Genomic DNA, 13,101 nt, shown 5'->3' with positions numbered 1-13,101 from the left:
AAAAGAAGTGGGGGGGGGAGAGCGAGGGTTTTAAAGACATGGTGGGAGCAGGGGCGGGAGGAATGTTGGATCTCACTTCACACATACGTACGTAGTTTCTGGGACAGCAATCATTAACTTGTGGGGGCGGGCTCCTTAATTGGTGCAATCATAACTTCCCCACCTCCCTCCCCCGCCTAAAGGCAGCCTCTCCGCTCAAAATTGCTGGCCTAGCTAACTTCAGCTATTCCCCACCCAGATTTAGGACTTTTTTTTTTCTTTTCCACCAAAAGCTAAGGCGACCATGATATTTCCCCTTGGTTGACGACCTAGTGGTTGCTATATAGTGTTTTTGTAATCCATGCACCTGACCACTGGAATAATGCATATATAAAAAAAAACTATAGTATAGCGGGTGACCGGGTGTGGTATGCCTTTTATCTTGATCTGTATATGCATGGTTCCTGGGCATACTATATATATATGCTGCCCAGCGTGGTGCAAAATAGATTAATTTCGCCGCATATGCACTGCAGAGTAATATAAAATAGTACTACATACGTTCTCTAAAAGTTGCAGATTTTTGACCACTTGTCTGGTTCGAAATGCTTAGATCGATTTTAGATATGCTAAGTACTCCATGTAATACTATATATCTACTATAGGAAGAGATGTATATTTAAGAACGTGTGTCCGCCTAATACTTACCTTTATTCTGCATTATTTCGACAGCTAGCTAGCTAGGCTCCTAGGCCCTCCTTTGGAATTGTGCGGCAGAAATTGGAGTCGCTGTCAAATTTTTTTAAAAAAAACTGTACTTTTGATCGAAGTGCTACTTTTGCATGCAGTGCAGTGGACAAATACGGACGTTTGTAGCTGGCTAGCTAACCTGGGATGTATATGTCAGTGCACATTTCATGACATATGAATTAGCTACTAGCAGCTAGCTAGCACTTGGCTACAAATTGAATTAATTTGTTTCTAGCTTTGGGCCCGCGCGCTAAGACCACCAGAACTACTGCATGCTCTGGTTATAATACTACCATGCATAGCATGCAATGATCGCAGCACGTAGGAGCAGTGCATGAAGGAATGATTGGCTTTTCGAGTTGGTACCAACCAAAACGCTAATAAGGCTGCCCCGGACCGGCCGGTTCGAGGATGGACGACGGGCGACATGGTTGCAGAGGGCGTGCTCCCATTGGTACGGTAGGCGGTAGGGCATGGCAGCAGCTAGCACTAGCCTCCACAGGACGACGATACGAGGCGAGTTCAAGTGCCCATTCATGCGGTGCGAGAGCGAGCGCGGGCGGGCCGGGGCGCATGCCCTTTCCCCACCATGCCCCAAATCATCGTGTCCCGCTTTGCGCCGGCACGCACCTTGCCGGCTAGCCCCCACACGGGGGCCCCGCCGGCGCTTATCTCACCTCCTCACCTATCATCATCCCATCATTGCGTGCCTGCCGCCCATCCATCCATCCTTTTGACATGGCAACGCGCTTGTCTTCCATCTACTCGATCCACATTTATACTTGCTTGGAGCTAGCGGCTCATACGAGTTGCGTACACAGTACTCATACTACTCGGTATTGCTTCTCACCTACATGCATGACCCGTGCATGTGTGTTTGGGAGTTATCAAGGCCCCCCGTTTGGATTTGTACAGGTTATGTTAATGGTTATCTTTTTTATCCAAACATTTTTAGATAATAGACTAGCTAATTATTACTTGAATTCTTAGATAACGCGTATTGCACCTCACTAGTTGGACCGTAAGACCAAATCAGATAATATTAGCAGCTAATAGGTACAACACACGACCAAAGTACATAATATAAATTACGAAAGCTTAAGTGTAATAGAGATACAAACTCTAGTTGACGACTTCGATAATTTTACTGAGATATATTGAAGTGTTTTCCTCTAGTCCTCGTTGGTTCCCCACACACGAGGGCCAAGCTCAGGTCGGGTAAGTCTATGGATAGCCCTGGTCCTTAACCACTTGCAAGTCGGTTTGTGTTGTGGCCTCCCCTAGATACTATTTGCTGTACTAAATATCGAGTTTTCGGCTAAAATGTTATGGGTCTCCTTCCCTTTAGTATATGATGGCGACCGCACCACAAATGTAGTTCTGTGATCGTGTAAAACTTACAACTCCTCTCAGTACAACCAATACAACGGTGCGCGCAAACACCAAGGAATAAGAGGCGTCTATACCTCATTTCTAATCACCGGCCTAAACTTAGAGCAAGCGCTAATGGAAGTAGTCTAATTAATCTAAGCACTCACAAAGTATCTACGCTAATCATTGAGTGATTTTTGAGCATTTAAGTGTCTCTAGAGCTATCATGAATGGGTACCAACTCACTTGTAATATTTATAAGATTCATTAGCTCTCAAATGGCTAGTTTGAGGTCCTGTTTTTAGCCTTAAGGACTGAAGTAGACATTGCAACAACAACAACAACAAGCTGTTTTGCGCACAGTGGGACCATTACAACAGATCTGAAATCACCATGCACACCCACCTATTGCCATCTCTACTCTGCGTCCTCACCTCATGGACAAGAACACACTTGATATAGCCATGGGGCATGCATAAAATCAATGGACCTAACTAACTCTAAACCCTCTGGTGGATTTATTTATATGAGTTCACTGAAAGTTAGCAAAGACGAAGCACAGGTCTAGCTCTTGTGAGGTGGGGAACTATACAGATTCCTCCGAGAAATGCGTCATATATAATAAGATATGTAGCAGAATCCTTAAAACATACTCGTCTAATTAATGGTGGAACGACATAACTGTGTGCCTTTGCTAACTGTTTGTGGGACCATATAATCAACGCCATAACCAAACATATTCCCCATCATCCGTTCCCAAGAAAAACGAAGCTTTATCTCTAAAGCAAAATACTAATAACTAGGGTTTTTTACATCTGTATCCTTAGTTTGGACACACTACTCATTTTTACCCATACTTTTACATCTTCCTCATTTCTACACTTGCTGCACAAAAACTACTCAACAATGCCCACCAACGTCGTTTCCGTTTATCTCCGTTTCTTACACTCGGGACCCACCAAAACAAAGTCCCCCAATCTTCTCCCATTCCCCAATCTCTCTGCTCAGGCTCAAGCTCAACAGCCATCGACCGCCGTGACCGTCGGCTCCTCGCTGTTCGGCCCAACACCGCCGTCGGCCCTGCTCGAGCTCCGGCTGCCCGCCCACCCGACGTTCAGCCCCGCACCGCCGCTGCCGGCCCTGCTCGAGCTCCGCCCGCCCGCGCGACGTTCGGCCCAACACCGCCGCCGTCTGCCCTGCTCGAGCTCCGGTCACCCGCCCGCCGGCCCCGGACCGCCGCAGCAGGCCCTGCTCGAGCTCCGGCCGCCCGCCCGCCCAGTTTGCGTCGGCCCTGCTCTCGCCACGCCGCCGACCAAGCCCGGCCGGCCAACCCAGAGGAACGACACCCCGCTGCGGGCCAGCCCCCACGCCATCTCCACGAACGCGCCGCGGTCGACGCAGGCCACACTTCCTAAGCTCACGTACAGCACGGAGCGCAGCGGGTGGTCGTCCAGCCAAGCCAGGCAGCCGCGGTCGGGCGCGTGCAGGCTCTGCTCCGTCGGTGCCGGGGACAGCAAGTGCAGAGGCCCCACCGCGAACGCCGGACGGGACAGCTCGCGCTGGATCTTGGCCAGCTCCGACGCCTCCATCCTCTCGAACGTGTTGATGACGACGCCGGACGCCGAGGCCCGCACGGCGTCGGCGACGTGGCCGACGAAGCCGCACAGCGCGTCCGTGTCGCTACCGTCGAGCATGCTGCGGAACGTGGCGGCGCTGTCTGTCCGCAGCGGGAGCGCCGGGACGCCCAGCCGGTGTGCCGCGCGCAGCGCCGAGTAGCACTGCCCGTCGACCACCGCGCACGCGACGTCCTGGCCACCACGGAGTACGACGCGAGGGCCTCCCGGAAGGGCGCCTCGCAGGCGACGTTCAGGGCCAGGAGCTGCGTGACGATGTCGGTGCCGGGGGACGTGACCTCGTCGGGGAACGACGACTCGTGGATGAGGACGAAGGTGAGCTCCGGGTGGCGCGAGGCGTCGGGGGCGTTCAAGCCGGTGTGGAGGACCGTCACGGCGAGGCCCCGCGCATGGAGCAGCGCGGCGAGCTGGAGCGTAGGACTGATGTGGCTCTGGAGCGGCAACAGAAACAGAACGAGGTTGTTGCAATGCAAGGTCAACAGATAGAGATGGAATTTGAAGGAATGTGTGTCGATGCACACAAATGTGACCATGTGACGCAACCAACAGAAGAAACTCATCTGCTAGCTACAACTACAGGCGTGCCAAGTTTATATACCTTCTGCTACAACTACAGAAGATACCTATTTTCACACTTTGAATGTTATGAAACATAATGAGAGATGTGTCCATCTGTAAAGCACCTATTTTTACACTTTTGCATAACCTCATGATCTATTTACCACGAGCAACTAGGACCAAATTATGACTCCGTGCCAAGTTTCACTATTTTCTGACAACATTTGGTATTTATTTATTTATTTTCGGTTTGAAAAGGCATTTAAAGCATATAAATTAGTAAACAATCAAAAAAGTGGCATCTTTGCATGAAGTAAGTTTGTAACCGTTAGATGAACTAAGGGTGCACTTTTGAAGCAAAAACAAAGAAAAAAGTAAGAAATATAGCTCAATCACTGATGTTATAGTTGAATGTTATGAAACATAGTGAGAGATGTGTCCATTTGTGAAGCACCTATTTTTACACTTTTGCATAACCTCATGATCTATTTACCACGAGCAACTAGGACCAAATTATGACTCTGTGCCAAGTTTCACTATTTTTTGACCATATTTGGTATTTATTTATTTATTTTCGGCTTGAAAAGGCATTTAAAGCATATAAATTAGTAAACAATCAAAAAAGTGGCATCTTTGCATGAAGTAAGTTTGTAACCGTTAGATGAACTAAGGGTGCACTTTTGAAGCAAAAACAAAGAAAAAAGTAAGAAATATAGCTCAATCACTGATGTTATAGTTGAATGTTATGAAACATAGTGAGAGATGTGTCCATTTGTGAAGCACCTATTTTTACACTTTTGCATAACCTCATGATCTATTTACCACGAGCAACTAGGACCAAATTATGACTCCGTGCCAAGTTTCACTATTTTTTGACCATATTTGGTATTTATTTATTTATTTTCGGCATGAAAAGGCATTTAAAGCATATAAATTAGTAGATAATAAAAACGTGGCATATTTACATGAAGTAAGTTTGTAACTGTTAGATGACCTAATGGTGCACTTTTGAAGCAAAGACAATGACAAACGTAAGAAATATAGCTCAAGCACTGATGTTATAGTTGAATGTCATGAAACATAGTGAGAGATGTGTCCATTTGTGAAGCACCTATATTGAAACTTTTGCATAACCTCATGATCTATTTATCTCAAGCAGCTAGTACCAAATTATGACTCCATGCCAAGTTTCACTATTTTCTGACAACATTTGGTATTTATTTATTTATTTTCGGCTTGAAAAGGCATTTAAAGCATATAAATTAGTAAACAATCAAAAAAGTGGCATCTTTGCATGAAGTAAGTTTGTAACCGTTAGATGAACTAAGGGTGCACTTTTGAAGCAAAAACAAAGAAAAAAGTAAGAAATATAGCTCAAGCACTGATGTTATAGTTGAATGTTATGAAACATAGTGAGATATGTGTCTATTTGTGAAGCACCTATTTTCACACTTTTGCATAACCTCATGATCTATTTACCACAAGCAACTAGGACCAAATTATGACTCCATGCCAAGTTTCACTATTTTCTGACCATATTTGGTATTTATTTATTTATTTTCGGCATGAAAAGGCATTTAAAGCATATAAATTAGTAGATAATAAAAAAGTGGCATATTTACATGAAGTAAGTTTGTAACTGTTAGATGACCTAATGGTGCACTTTTGAAGCAAAGACAATGACAAACGTAAGAAATATAGCTCAAGCAATGATGTTATAGTTGAATGTCATGAAACATAGTGAGAGATGTGTCCATCTGTGAAGCACCTATATTAACACTTTTGCATAACCTCATGATCTATTTATCTCAAGTAGCTAGTACCAAATTATGACTCCATACCAAGTTTCACTATTTTCTGACAACATTTGGTATTTATTTATTTATTTTCGGCATGGAAAGGCATTTAAAGCATATAAATTAGTAGATATGAAACATATTTGTATTGAATCTGTCAGTAATGTTCTTGTAGTTTGATGGTGTTCGGTTCTGTATGTTATCACGTGGTGCTGGGTTCGATTCCTTGGCCCACCATTGTGTTTCTTTTTTGCCTTTTTTTTTTCTACATTTTAACGGTTGACGGAAACGGCACGGAAGTTGACGGAAGGATGGCACTGATGCCTCAGTTTGATCGCGAAGGGGAAAACTGAGCACAGAGTAAAACTAGGGGTAGCAACGAGGAGAGGGTCCCAAGTAAGGGGAGGGATGTAAAAATAACTAAAACCCTCCCTCGCTCCTGACAGAAAAGTACGTTCCGAGCCGACAATCCGTCTGCCTGTGGTGGAGATTCTCTCGCCCTGCACAAAGCATCGATCGCTGCATCAATCATGAGACTGCACTCCGGCGCGCGCGCGCGCACACAGCGACGCGCGGCGGGGGCAAAAAAAATAAAAGGAGCCATCCGGACACGAGGGCGCGACCGCGACGACGGGGATCCTCGAGGTCACGCACGGATAGGAGCAGCAGGATGGCCGGGGCCGATCCCGCGGGATCTCGTCACGTGGCCCGGTCCGACATGGGCGCGGGCTGGCACGTGGGCGAGTGGCCTTGCTCATCCGTCCCCCACCGCAGCACCCCCGGCCGTCGTCGGGGGGAGACGGAGACCGCAGCCTCGCTCTCTCCCGCTGCGCCAAAGCGAGGAAAAAAGGAAGAAGAAAAGCGCCACACACCCCACCCCCCGCGCGCGAGAAGTCGAGGTGACGGAGGGCCTACCATGCACCGGGGCTCCGCCTCCGCGGGCCCGTCTCTCCCGCGCCACCAACGACACCCCCGCCCTCACGCGTGTCGTCCTGTCGCCTTCGGCAGGCACCCCACGACCCATGCACGCCGGTGCCGATCATTGTCGCCCCGATCTCGCCCTCGCCCGTCGCTCGCCCCCGCAAGATATCGTGGCCACCATACGTCGTCATCTCCATCTGCGTCCACGGTTGGCCGACTAGCTAGTCTGTGCCGCCGGTCGGATGAGGGCGCATTTCGCCTGCTGGATCGTCCGTCGATCGGCCGGGGGTGGATTCTTTCGGAATGCCGAAAGCAACCGCGGGGGGCTCAAAGTGTTCCTGGATGCGAAACCCCTAGCGCTCGTCGATCGATCTATTGGCCTTTCAGTCACGTCAGCACGTTTAGGCATCCGGTACCAACCTTTGAACCTGGACTGAGACGGTTCCAAACCAAACAGGATGAGCGAGGAGGAGAACGATCGATCTTCGTCGCTCATCGATCCCGATCCTTGTCAGTAAAGGAGAAGCCGGATATATATGATATCAGTTTTCGATCTTGTTCTGATGGCCGGAATGGGCGGCTGGTTGACCAGCAGCTGGCTTCTGGCTAGGCGCCCCCGGCAAGCAAAGCGACTGGCGCCAGGGGGGGCGTGTGGCCAAAAAGTTACCGTGCATGATCGAGCACTTTCACCGCGCGTGACGGAGACAAAGGTAAATGCGCGCGCTGTGTGTCCGCAGGGCGTGTGTGAGTGTTTACCGCCCGCGCACAATCCATTATCCATCCAGGTTCAGTGCCGTAGAAGCGAAGACGACGGGCGGCGCGCATGGTGTGGCACAGCCGCCCGCGGCCCGGCGGCCCAGGGTGACAAAGAGAGCGCCGGGCCCGGGATTGCCGTATCATGCTGCGTCGTCGTTGCATCATTAATTCCTGCACTAGAAGGGAGCCCTTATTGGCAAGCAGCCATGCTGAAATAATAAACGCCCTGCTGCCGATCAACAAGATCATGCGCGCGCGCGCGCATGCATGCCAGATTGCCGGTCGCGTACGCCCCACCAACGCCGCCCGTCAGCGTCAGAATCATGGGCGCAGCCGCGCAGGCCATTCAGGCGGAGCCAAGTAGATGGCCAGCACCACCTGATGACAACGCAACGGGTGAATGCTGTAACTATTGCACTCAAGAACTTGCTGACGGTGAAGGCTTTTTAGGCTTTTATCAGTTATATATATCACTCGGGCCGGCCGGCCGGCCGATCGAGAACCATTTTTGGATGCGAAAGCTGCTGGGTGTACCGTGTACGTGGAGTAGCTTGATTGATTTGCAATTAAGCAGGAACACGATGATATATATGGATTACGGACCGAAGATGGCGAACTAGCTAGCTGAGCTGCAACTGTCTCACCATAAGTGCATCAGGCAACGCCAATCTGAAACGGGTGGAGAGGAATGCGAGAGCCCTGCCGGCCTGACATCTGTGCTCATATCATACCAGCCACCGCCACCGGGTTGCCGCCCGCAGCTCTCTCTCTGCGTGCCATCATATATACGCGCGCTTCCGCATCATGGCGCTGGCCAGGCCAGGCCGGGATCAATCATTGCCACGACAGCGCCGATGACTGAGAAACCGTGCATCCATCGGTTGACCACGCCCGACTCGATCGCACGCCGGCCCGTCTAGCTCCCCTCTCCGGCACGCCGGGAGCGAGCTCTCTCGAGCGCACGGATTGCCCTGTGCAGGTGTTGTCTGGCGCCCGCCCGCTCGCCCGGTGGTCACGTCATCCTCATGAAATCTGATGAGCCGTGGAAAGCTGCGGCGCCGACGTTTCATTGGCATGATGCTGTTGGAGCCTGCCTGCGTGCCCCCAAGAGCTAGCTCACCCTTCGGCCTGAGGGAGTAATCATGGCCGCGTTTCTCAGACAGCTTATCATGGCCGCGTTGAACGACGGGATGTGCCACACCGCATTACGCTGTCGCAGTCACTCCCCCGACACGACTGGCAGTGGCAGACGAGCTCTTGACGTGCATTGCGTAAGCGTGTTTGTGGCGGTACTACAGCGGGAGTAGTGGTGTGCCGCTGTGCGAACAGCCGTGCGGTTGGCTCCTCGCTGGGCCGAGAATGCAGTAGAGTCATGGGCCACCGGCGTGTGGCAAACCGCCGACTCGTTGTAGGCCTCATGGCCCATATATTAGTTAGTATAGCACACGTGCATTGACTGCACAGGTCAGCACCACAAAGAAGCCTTACCATGGACTCTTCAGCAAGGGGTGAAAACGGTCAGTAAAGGCTGGTTTGATTTTTGATTAGCAATGGAATTCCTACTCCGGTTCTCTAGTCACCAAACCACCACTAACGGTCGGAAAAAACCCGTCTCATCGTTTTCATTCGTATATTTTTTTTTCGATCGGAATTTAGAAAACAGGAAAGTCCGAAACAGATTACGATCGATAAATTTTGGTACATTGAAAAATAGTTAAATATAGACAAAATATCTCAGAATCGATCCAAAAATGGTAAACAAACAAAATTTTGGTATATTGAAGAGCCCCAGTAGCTCAGTTTGCATATCGGTGGCCTCTAGTTGTGGGGGGTGGGGATGAGTTATTTGAATTTGTAACACTATCGTCGCGCGGCTTCGCCACTTTGTAACTCCGCAGCCGTGCTTCGCCAGTTCGGTATTATGGACGAAACCCTCACGCTATTTTGGTACAGTTAATGTCCCGGCCTCTGTAACCTTTTCTTACCTACGGTAAAAGTCATCGTTGCCCCTCGCTGTAACCACGGCGCCCCTCGGTGAAAACCTAACTCTCATCCCCTTCCACGGCGCCGCCACTACCCGTCGAGCTCGATCCTCCGATAGTGCTCTTCCTCCGATGGCGGCTCCGTCGAGGGGGAAGAAACGCCTGGTGGTCGACGTCGATGTCGAGTTGGACAGTGAGGCCGAAGTAGCTTCAGCTTTCAGTCGTCTGTCTGTGTCGATCGTTGCCAAGCCTTCAGGCGAGTACGTTCGCGCCAAGGAGCACTCCTCCCCGAGCGTGAACTGCGCGGCCACATCAGGTACTAAACACTCAGCAAACTTACCAACAATACAACCAGTGCTCTGAACTCTTCTGTTGTCATCAGGTACTGGGTACACCCAGCAGCAGACCCCTTCTGTCGCGAAACAGTGCTCTGAACCACGTTCAGTGTCGGTAAGGTTTCCTTGCAGTAGTATTATTAATTTCCGAGTTCAATTCCAACTGCATAGTATGTGGTTTCGCAGATAACCAGATTTGAAACGGTTCGTAGTGACCTGGCAATAGCCATTGCAAAGATGCATGTAGTTGGGAACGAGTTGAAAGATTTGGCCGGAAATGAGATAATGAATTCGCCAGATACGGCCAAAGATGTGTCAGTGAACTTCTCAATGTGGCGCGTGTATGAGCTTGCTCAGTCACTGATGGACGAAGCGCAACGTTTAGAAGATCTTGAAGCTGGTCCTTCGCCACCATTATCTGAATGTTTCAATAACCATTTTGCTGAAGATGAAGATATGGGTGGCGGGGAATGGGCACTGGATGATGTGGATTCCGAAGAGCTTGTGGATCGTCAGATGAAGTAGATTAGTATGTGTGGTGTGGAATGGCACTGGATGTTAGCTGTGTAAGGTTATTTGTGTAAGAGTTATCTGTGTTACCAGTGTAAGGTTAGTATGTGTGGTGTGGCAGTGTAAGAGTTATTTGTGTTAGCTGTGTAAGAGTTATCTGTTCATGGTATCTGTGTTAGTATGTGTTAACTGAACTTGGAGGTTATCTGTGTAACTGAACTTGGAGGTTAGTATGTGTGGCTGTGTAATATCTCGCATTTGTTCAAACAGCCATTCAGCTGTGTTATCTGTGTTAGTATGTGTGAATTATTTCAGTTATCTGTTCATGGTATTTGTGTTAGTATGTGTGAATTATTTCAGTTAGACAGAAACATTCATGTTCAAACAGCCATTCAGCTCCAATGGTTTGCCAGTTTGCTTTTGCCAGTTTGGTCAAGCTGTTCGAATTTGCCATTCAGCTGTAACAGAATTAAGTTGAAAGTAGAACAGAATTATGCTGACCAAACTGGCAAAATGCGAGATGTTTGAACATAATTAAGCTGACCAAACTGGCTGTGTAGCTGAAACAGAAACATTCATGTGCCAATTCTTCCTGAATGGCAAATTCGAAACAGAAACAACATACCAGAATTCAGTTTGGACAGCTGAAACATAAACATTCATGCTCCAATGGTTACACATCCATGTTCAGCTGTCCAAACTGACCCAACAGCCATGGCCAGTTTACACCGCCAAACTGACCAAATAGCATGCTGTTTGAACATTGCTGTTTGACACCATGACCAATAGAACATGCTGTTTGACACCATTACAGAAAAAGTTCACACACATAGTTCATACACTTAATTAGAAAGACACAGTTTGACCACATGCACATAGGTACTGTCAAACACTTTTCTTCTTTGGCGTCAACTTCTTGCCTACTGCTCGCTTTTTGTGCCTTGGAGGGGTCAAGTGGCCACCATCACCAACAGAAGTGCTGGCGCCTAACAATAGCCTTGGTGGCGTTAATCGCCCAACATCTACTGCCTGAAACTCTTCCTGCAGAATCACTTGTGTCTGACTGCTGGGTTCAGTTCTTCCGGTGTCATCTGGTGGGTTGTCATGAGGTTCAGCTGATTCAGCCATGTTTTTGGGGAACCATTGTTTAGTGGTATTTTTCCGAGGTTTCCGTTTCCTGAAAAACACAAAAAAAACACTATGAAGTAACAATAGGGAAGATGAAGCTGCAATTCATTATATATGGCTTGCCTTTTTTTGGAGCCATTAAGAGGGCATTTTGGGCTGGCCTTCCTATGTCCGAGTTGTCCACAATTCGGGCATTTAATTTTTCCTCTTAAGAGCTTCTTCTCCTTTTCCTCTACAGGTACGGAGTGTTTCTTCTTTGCAGCACCACCTTCTAAGCAACTTTTCATCCGATTCTTCCTTTGCCGACCAACGCTCCTCTTACCAATAGGGGCATTCACTGCATAGGCTATGTCCACATGTGGCCAAAACGACTTGTCGCCCACATTTTCAATGCTTCGCGCGTAAGCCTTTTTAAATTTGTCAACAGAGAAGTATTCATCTACAAAGTGCTCCATTCCAACTTCTCGCATTTGTTGCGCTATAATGACCACTAGGCCGTGCTGGCAGGGTTTTCCCGTGTGCTGCCATTCGAGACATGAACAATATCTCTGTTCTGCCTTCACAACATGTCTGCAATGAATATTGTTGTTATCACGGATCTCAGCATGATAATAATCACCCTTTTGTATAGATAAATGACCCAATCCTCTGGTTCTAGCCTTCAACGAATTGATGACTATTGGAAGGATTTTACCTCCCAATTTGTCCCCGATCCTTTTCCTTCTAAAAAATAGTTCCATAACCAAACATCTGATTTTGTCTGCAAGTTCGCACACTGGGAGATCTTTGTAGTCTTTAATCCAGTTGTTAAATACCTCGGCAATGTTGTTGGTTATGTAGTCACATTTTATAGCTGTGTTGAAACCACATCTGTACCATAAAAGAGGGTGCCACTCATCAATCCATTGCTTGACACCTGGTATATCCCTGGCATTACTGAAGTGGTGCTCGAATATGGTGTTCCTATATGCTCTAGCTGCGGGATACATGTGCTCTGAACCAGTAAAGTGCTTCACGTAGTTTTGCATAAGGTGGCGGAAGCATTCTCTTTTTTCAGCATTTGGAAATACATCGTTTACTGCTGATGTCAAGCCTTTGCATGCATCAGAGCAAATAGCTAAAACTGGAGGGTCTCCTATGGCCTTACGAAGTTGTTGCATGAACCAAATCCAACTGTCTTTTGTCTCTGACTCGAAGAAACCAAATGCCACTGGAAACATCCAATTATGTCCATCAACACTTGTAGCTGAGGGGAGGTGACCATTCCAACGACCATTAAGAGCTGTGGAATCCACACTTAAGTAGGGCCTGCAACCTTCACGAAAACCTTCAAGACAAGGGCCAAAAGCACAAAAGAATCTGCTGAAATATAATTTTCCAT

General features: G+C 48.2%; 1 protein-coding gene and 1 pseudogene across 1 annotated transcript; one reads left to right on the top strand and one right to left on the bottom strand.

Annotated features, from left to right (window-relative positions):
• Window positions 1-3,311: 3,311 nt before the first annotated feature.
• On the bottom strand, window positions 3,312-4,267 carry LOC103648470 (DIMBOA UDP-glucosyltransferase BX8-like; annotated as a pseudogene).
• Window positions 4,268-9,627: 5,360 nt separating this feature from the next.
• On the top strand, window positions 9,628-10,607 carry LOC109944128 (uncharacterized). Its single transcript, XM_020548796.1, has 3 exons — window positions 9,628-10,063; window positions 10,130-10,197; window positions 10,269-10,607. The coding sequence occupies exons 1-3, from the start codon at window positions 9,880-9,882 to the stop codon at window positions 10,605-10,607; spliced, it is 591 nt and encodes a 196-aa protein (XP_020404385.1). The 5' UTR covers window positions 9,628-9,879.
• The last annotated feature ends 2,494 nt before the right edge of the window (window positions 10,608-13,101 follow it).

The sequence above is a fragment of the Zea mays genome, chromosome 2, assembly GCF_902167145.1.
Source record: "Zea mays cultivar B73 chromosome 2, Zm-B73-REFERENCE-NAM-5.0, whole genome shotgun sequence".
Classification (NCBI taxonomy): domain Eukaryota; kingdom Viridiplantae; phylum Streptophyta; class Magnoliopsida; order Poales; family Poaceae; genus Zea; species Zea mays.
This window is presented reverse-complemented; position numbering and strand designations above follow the sequence as displayed.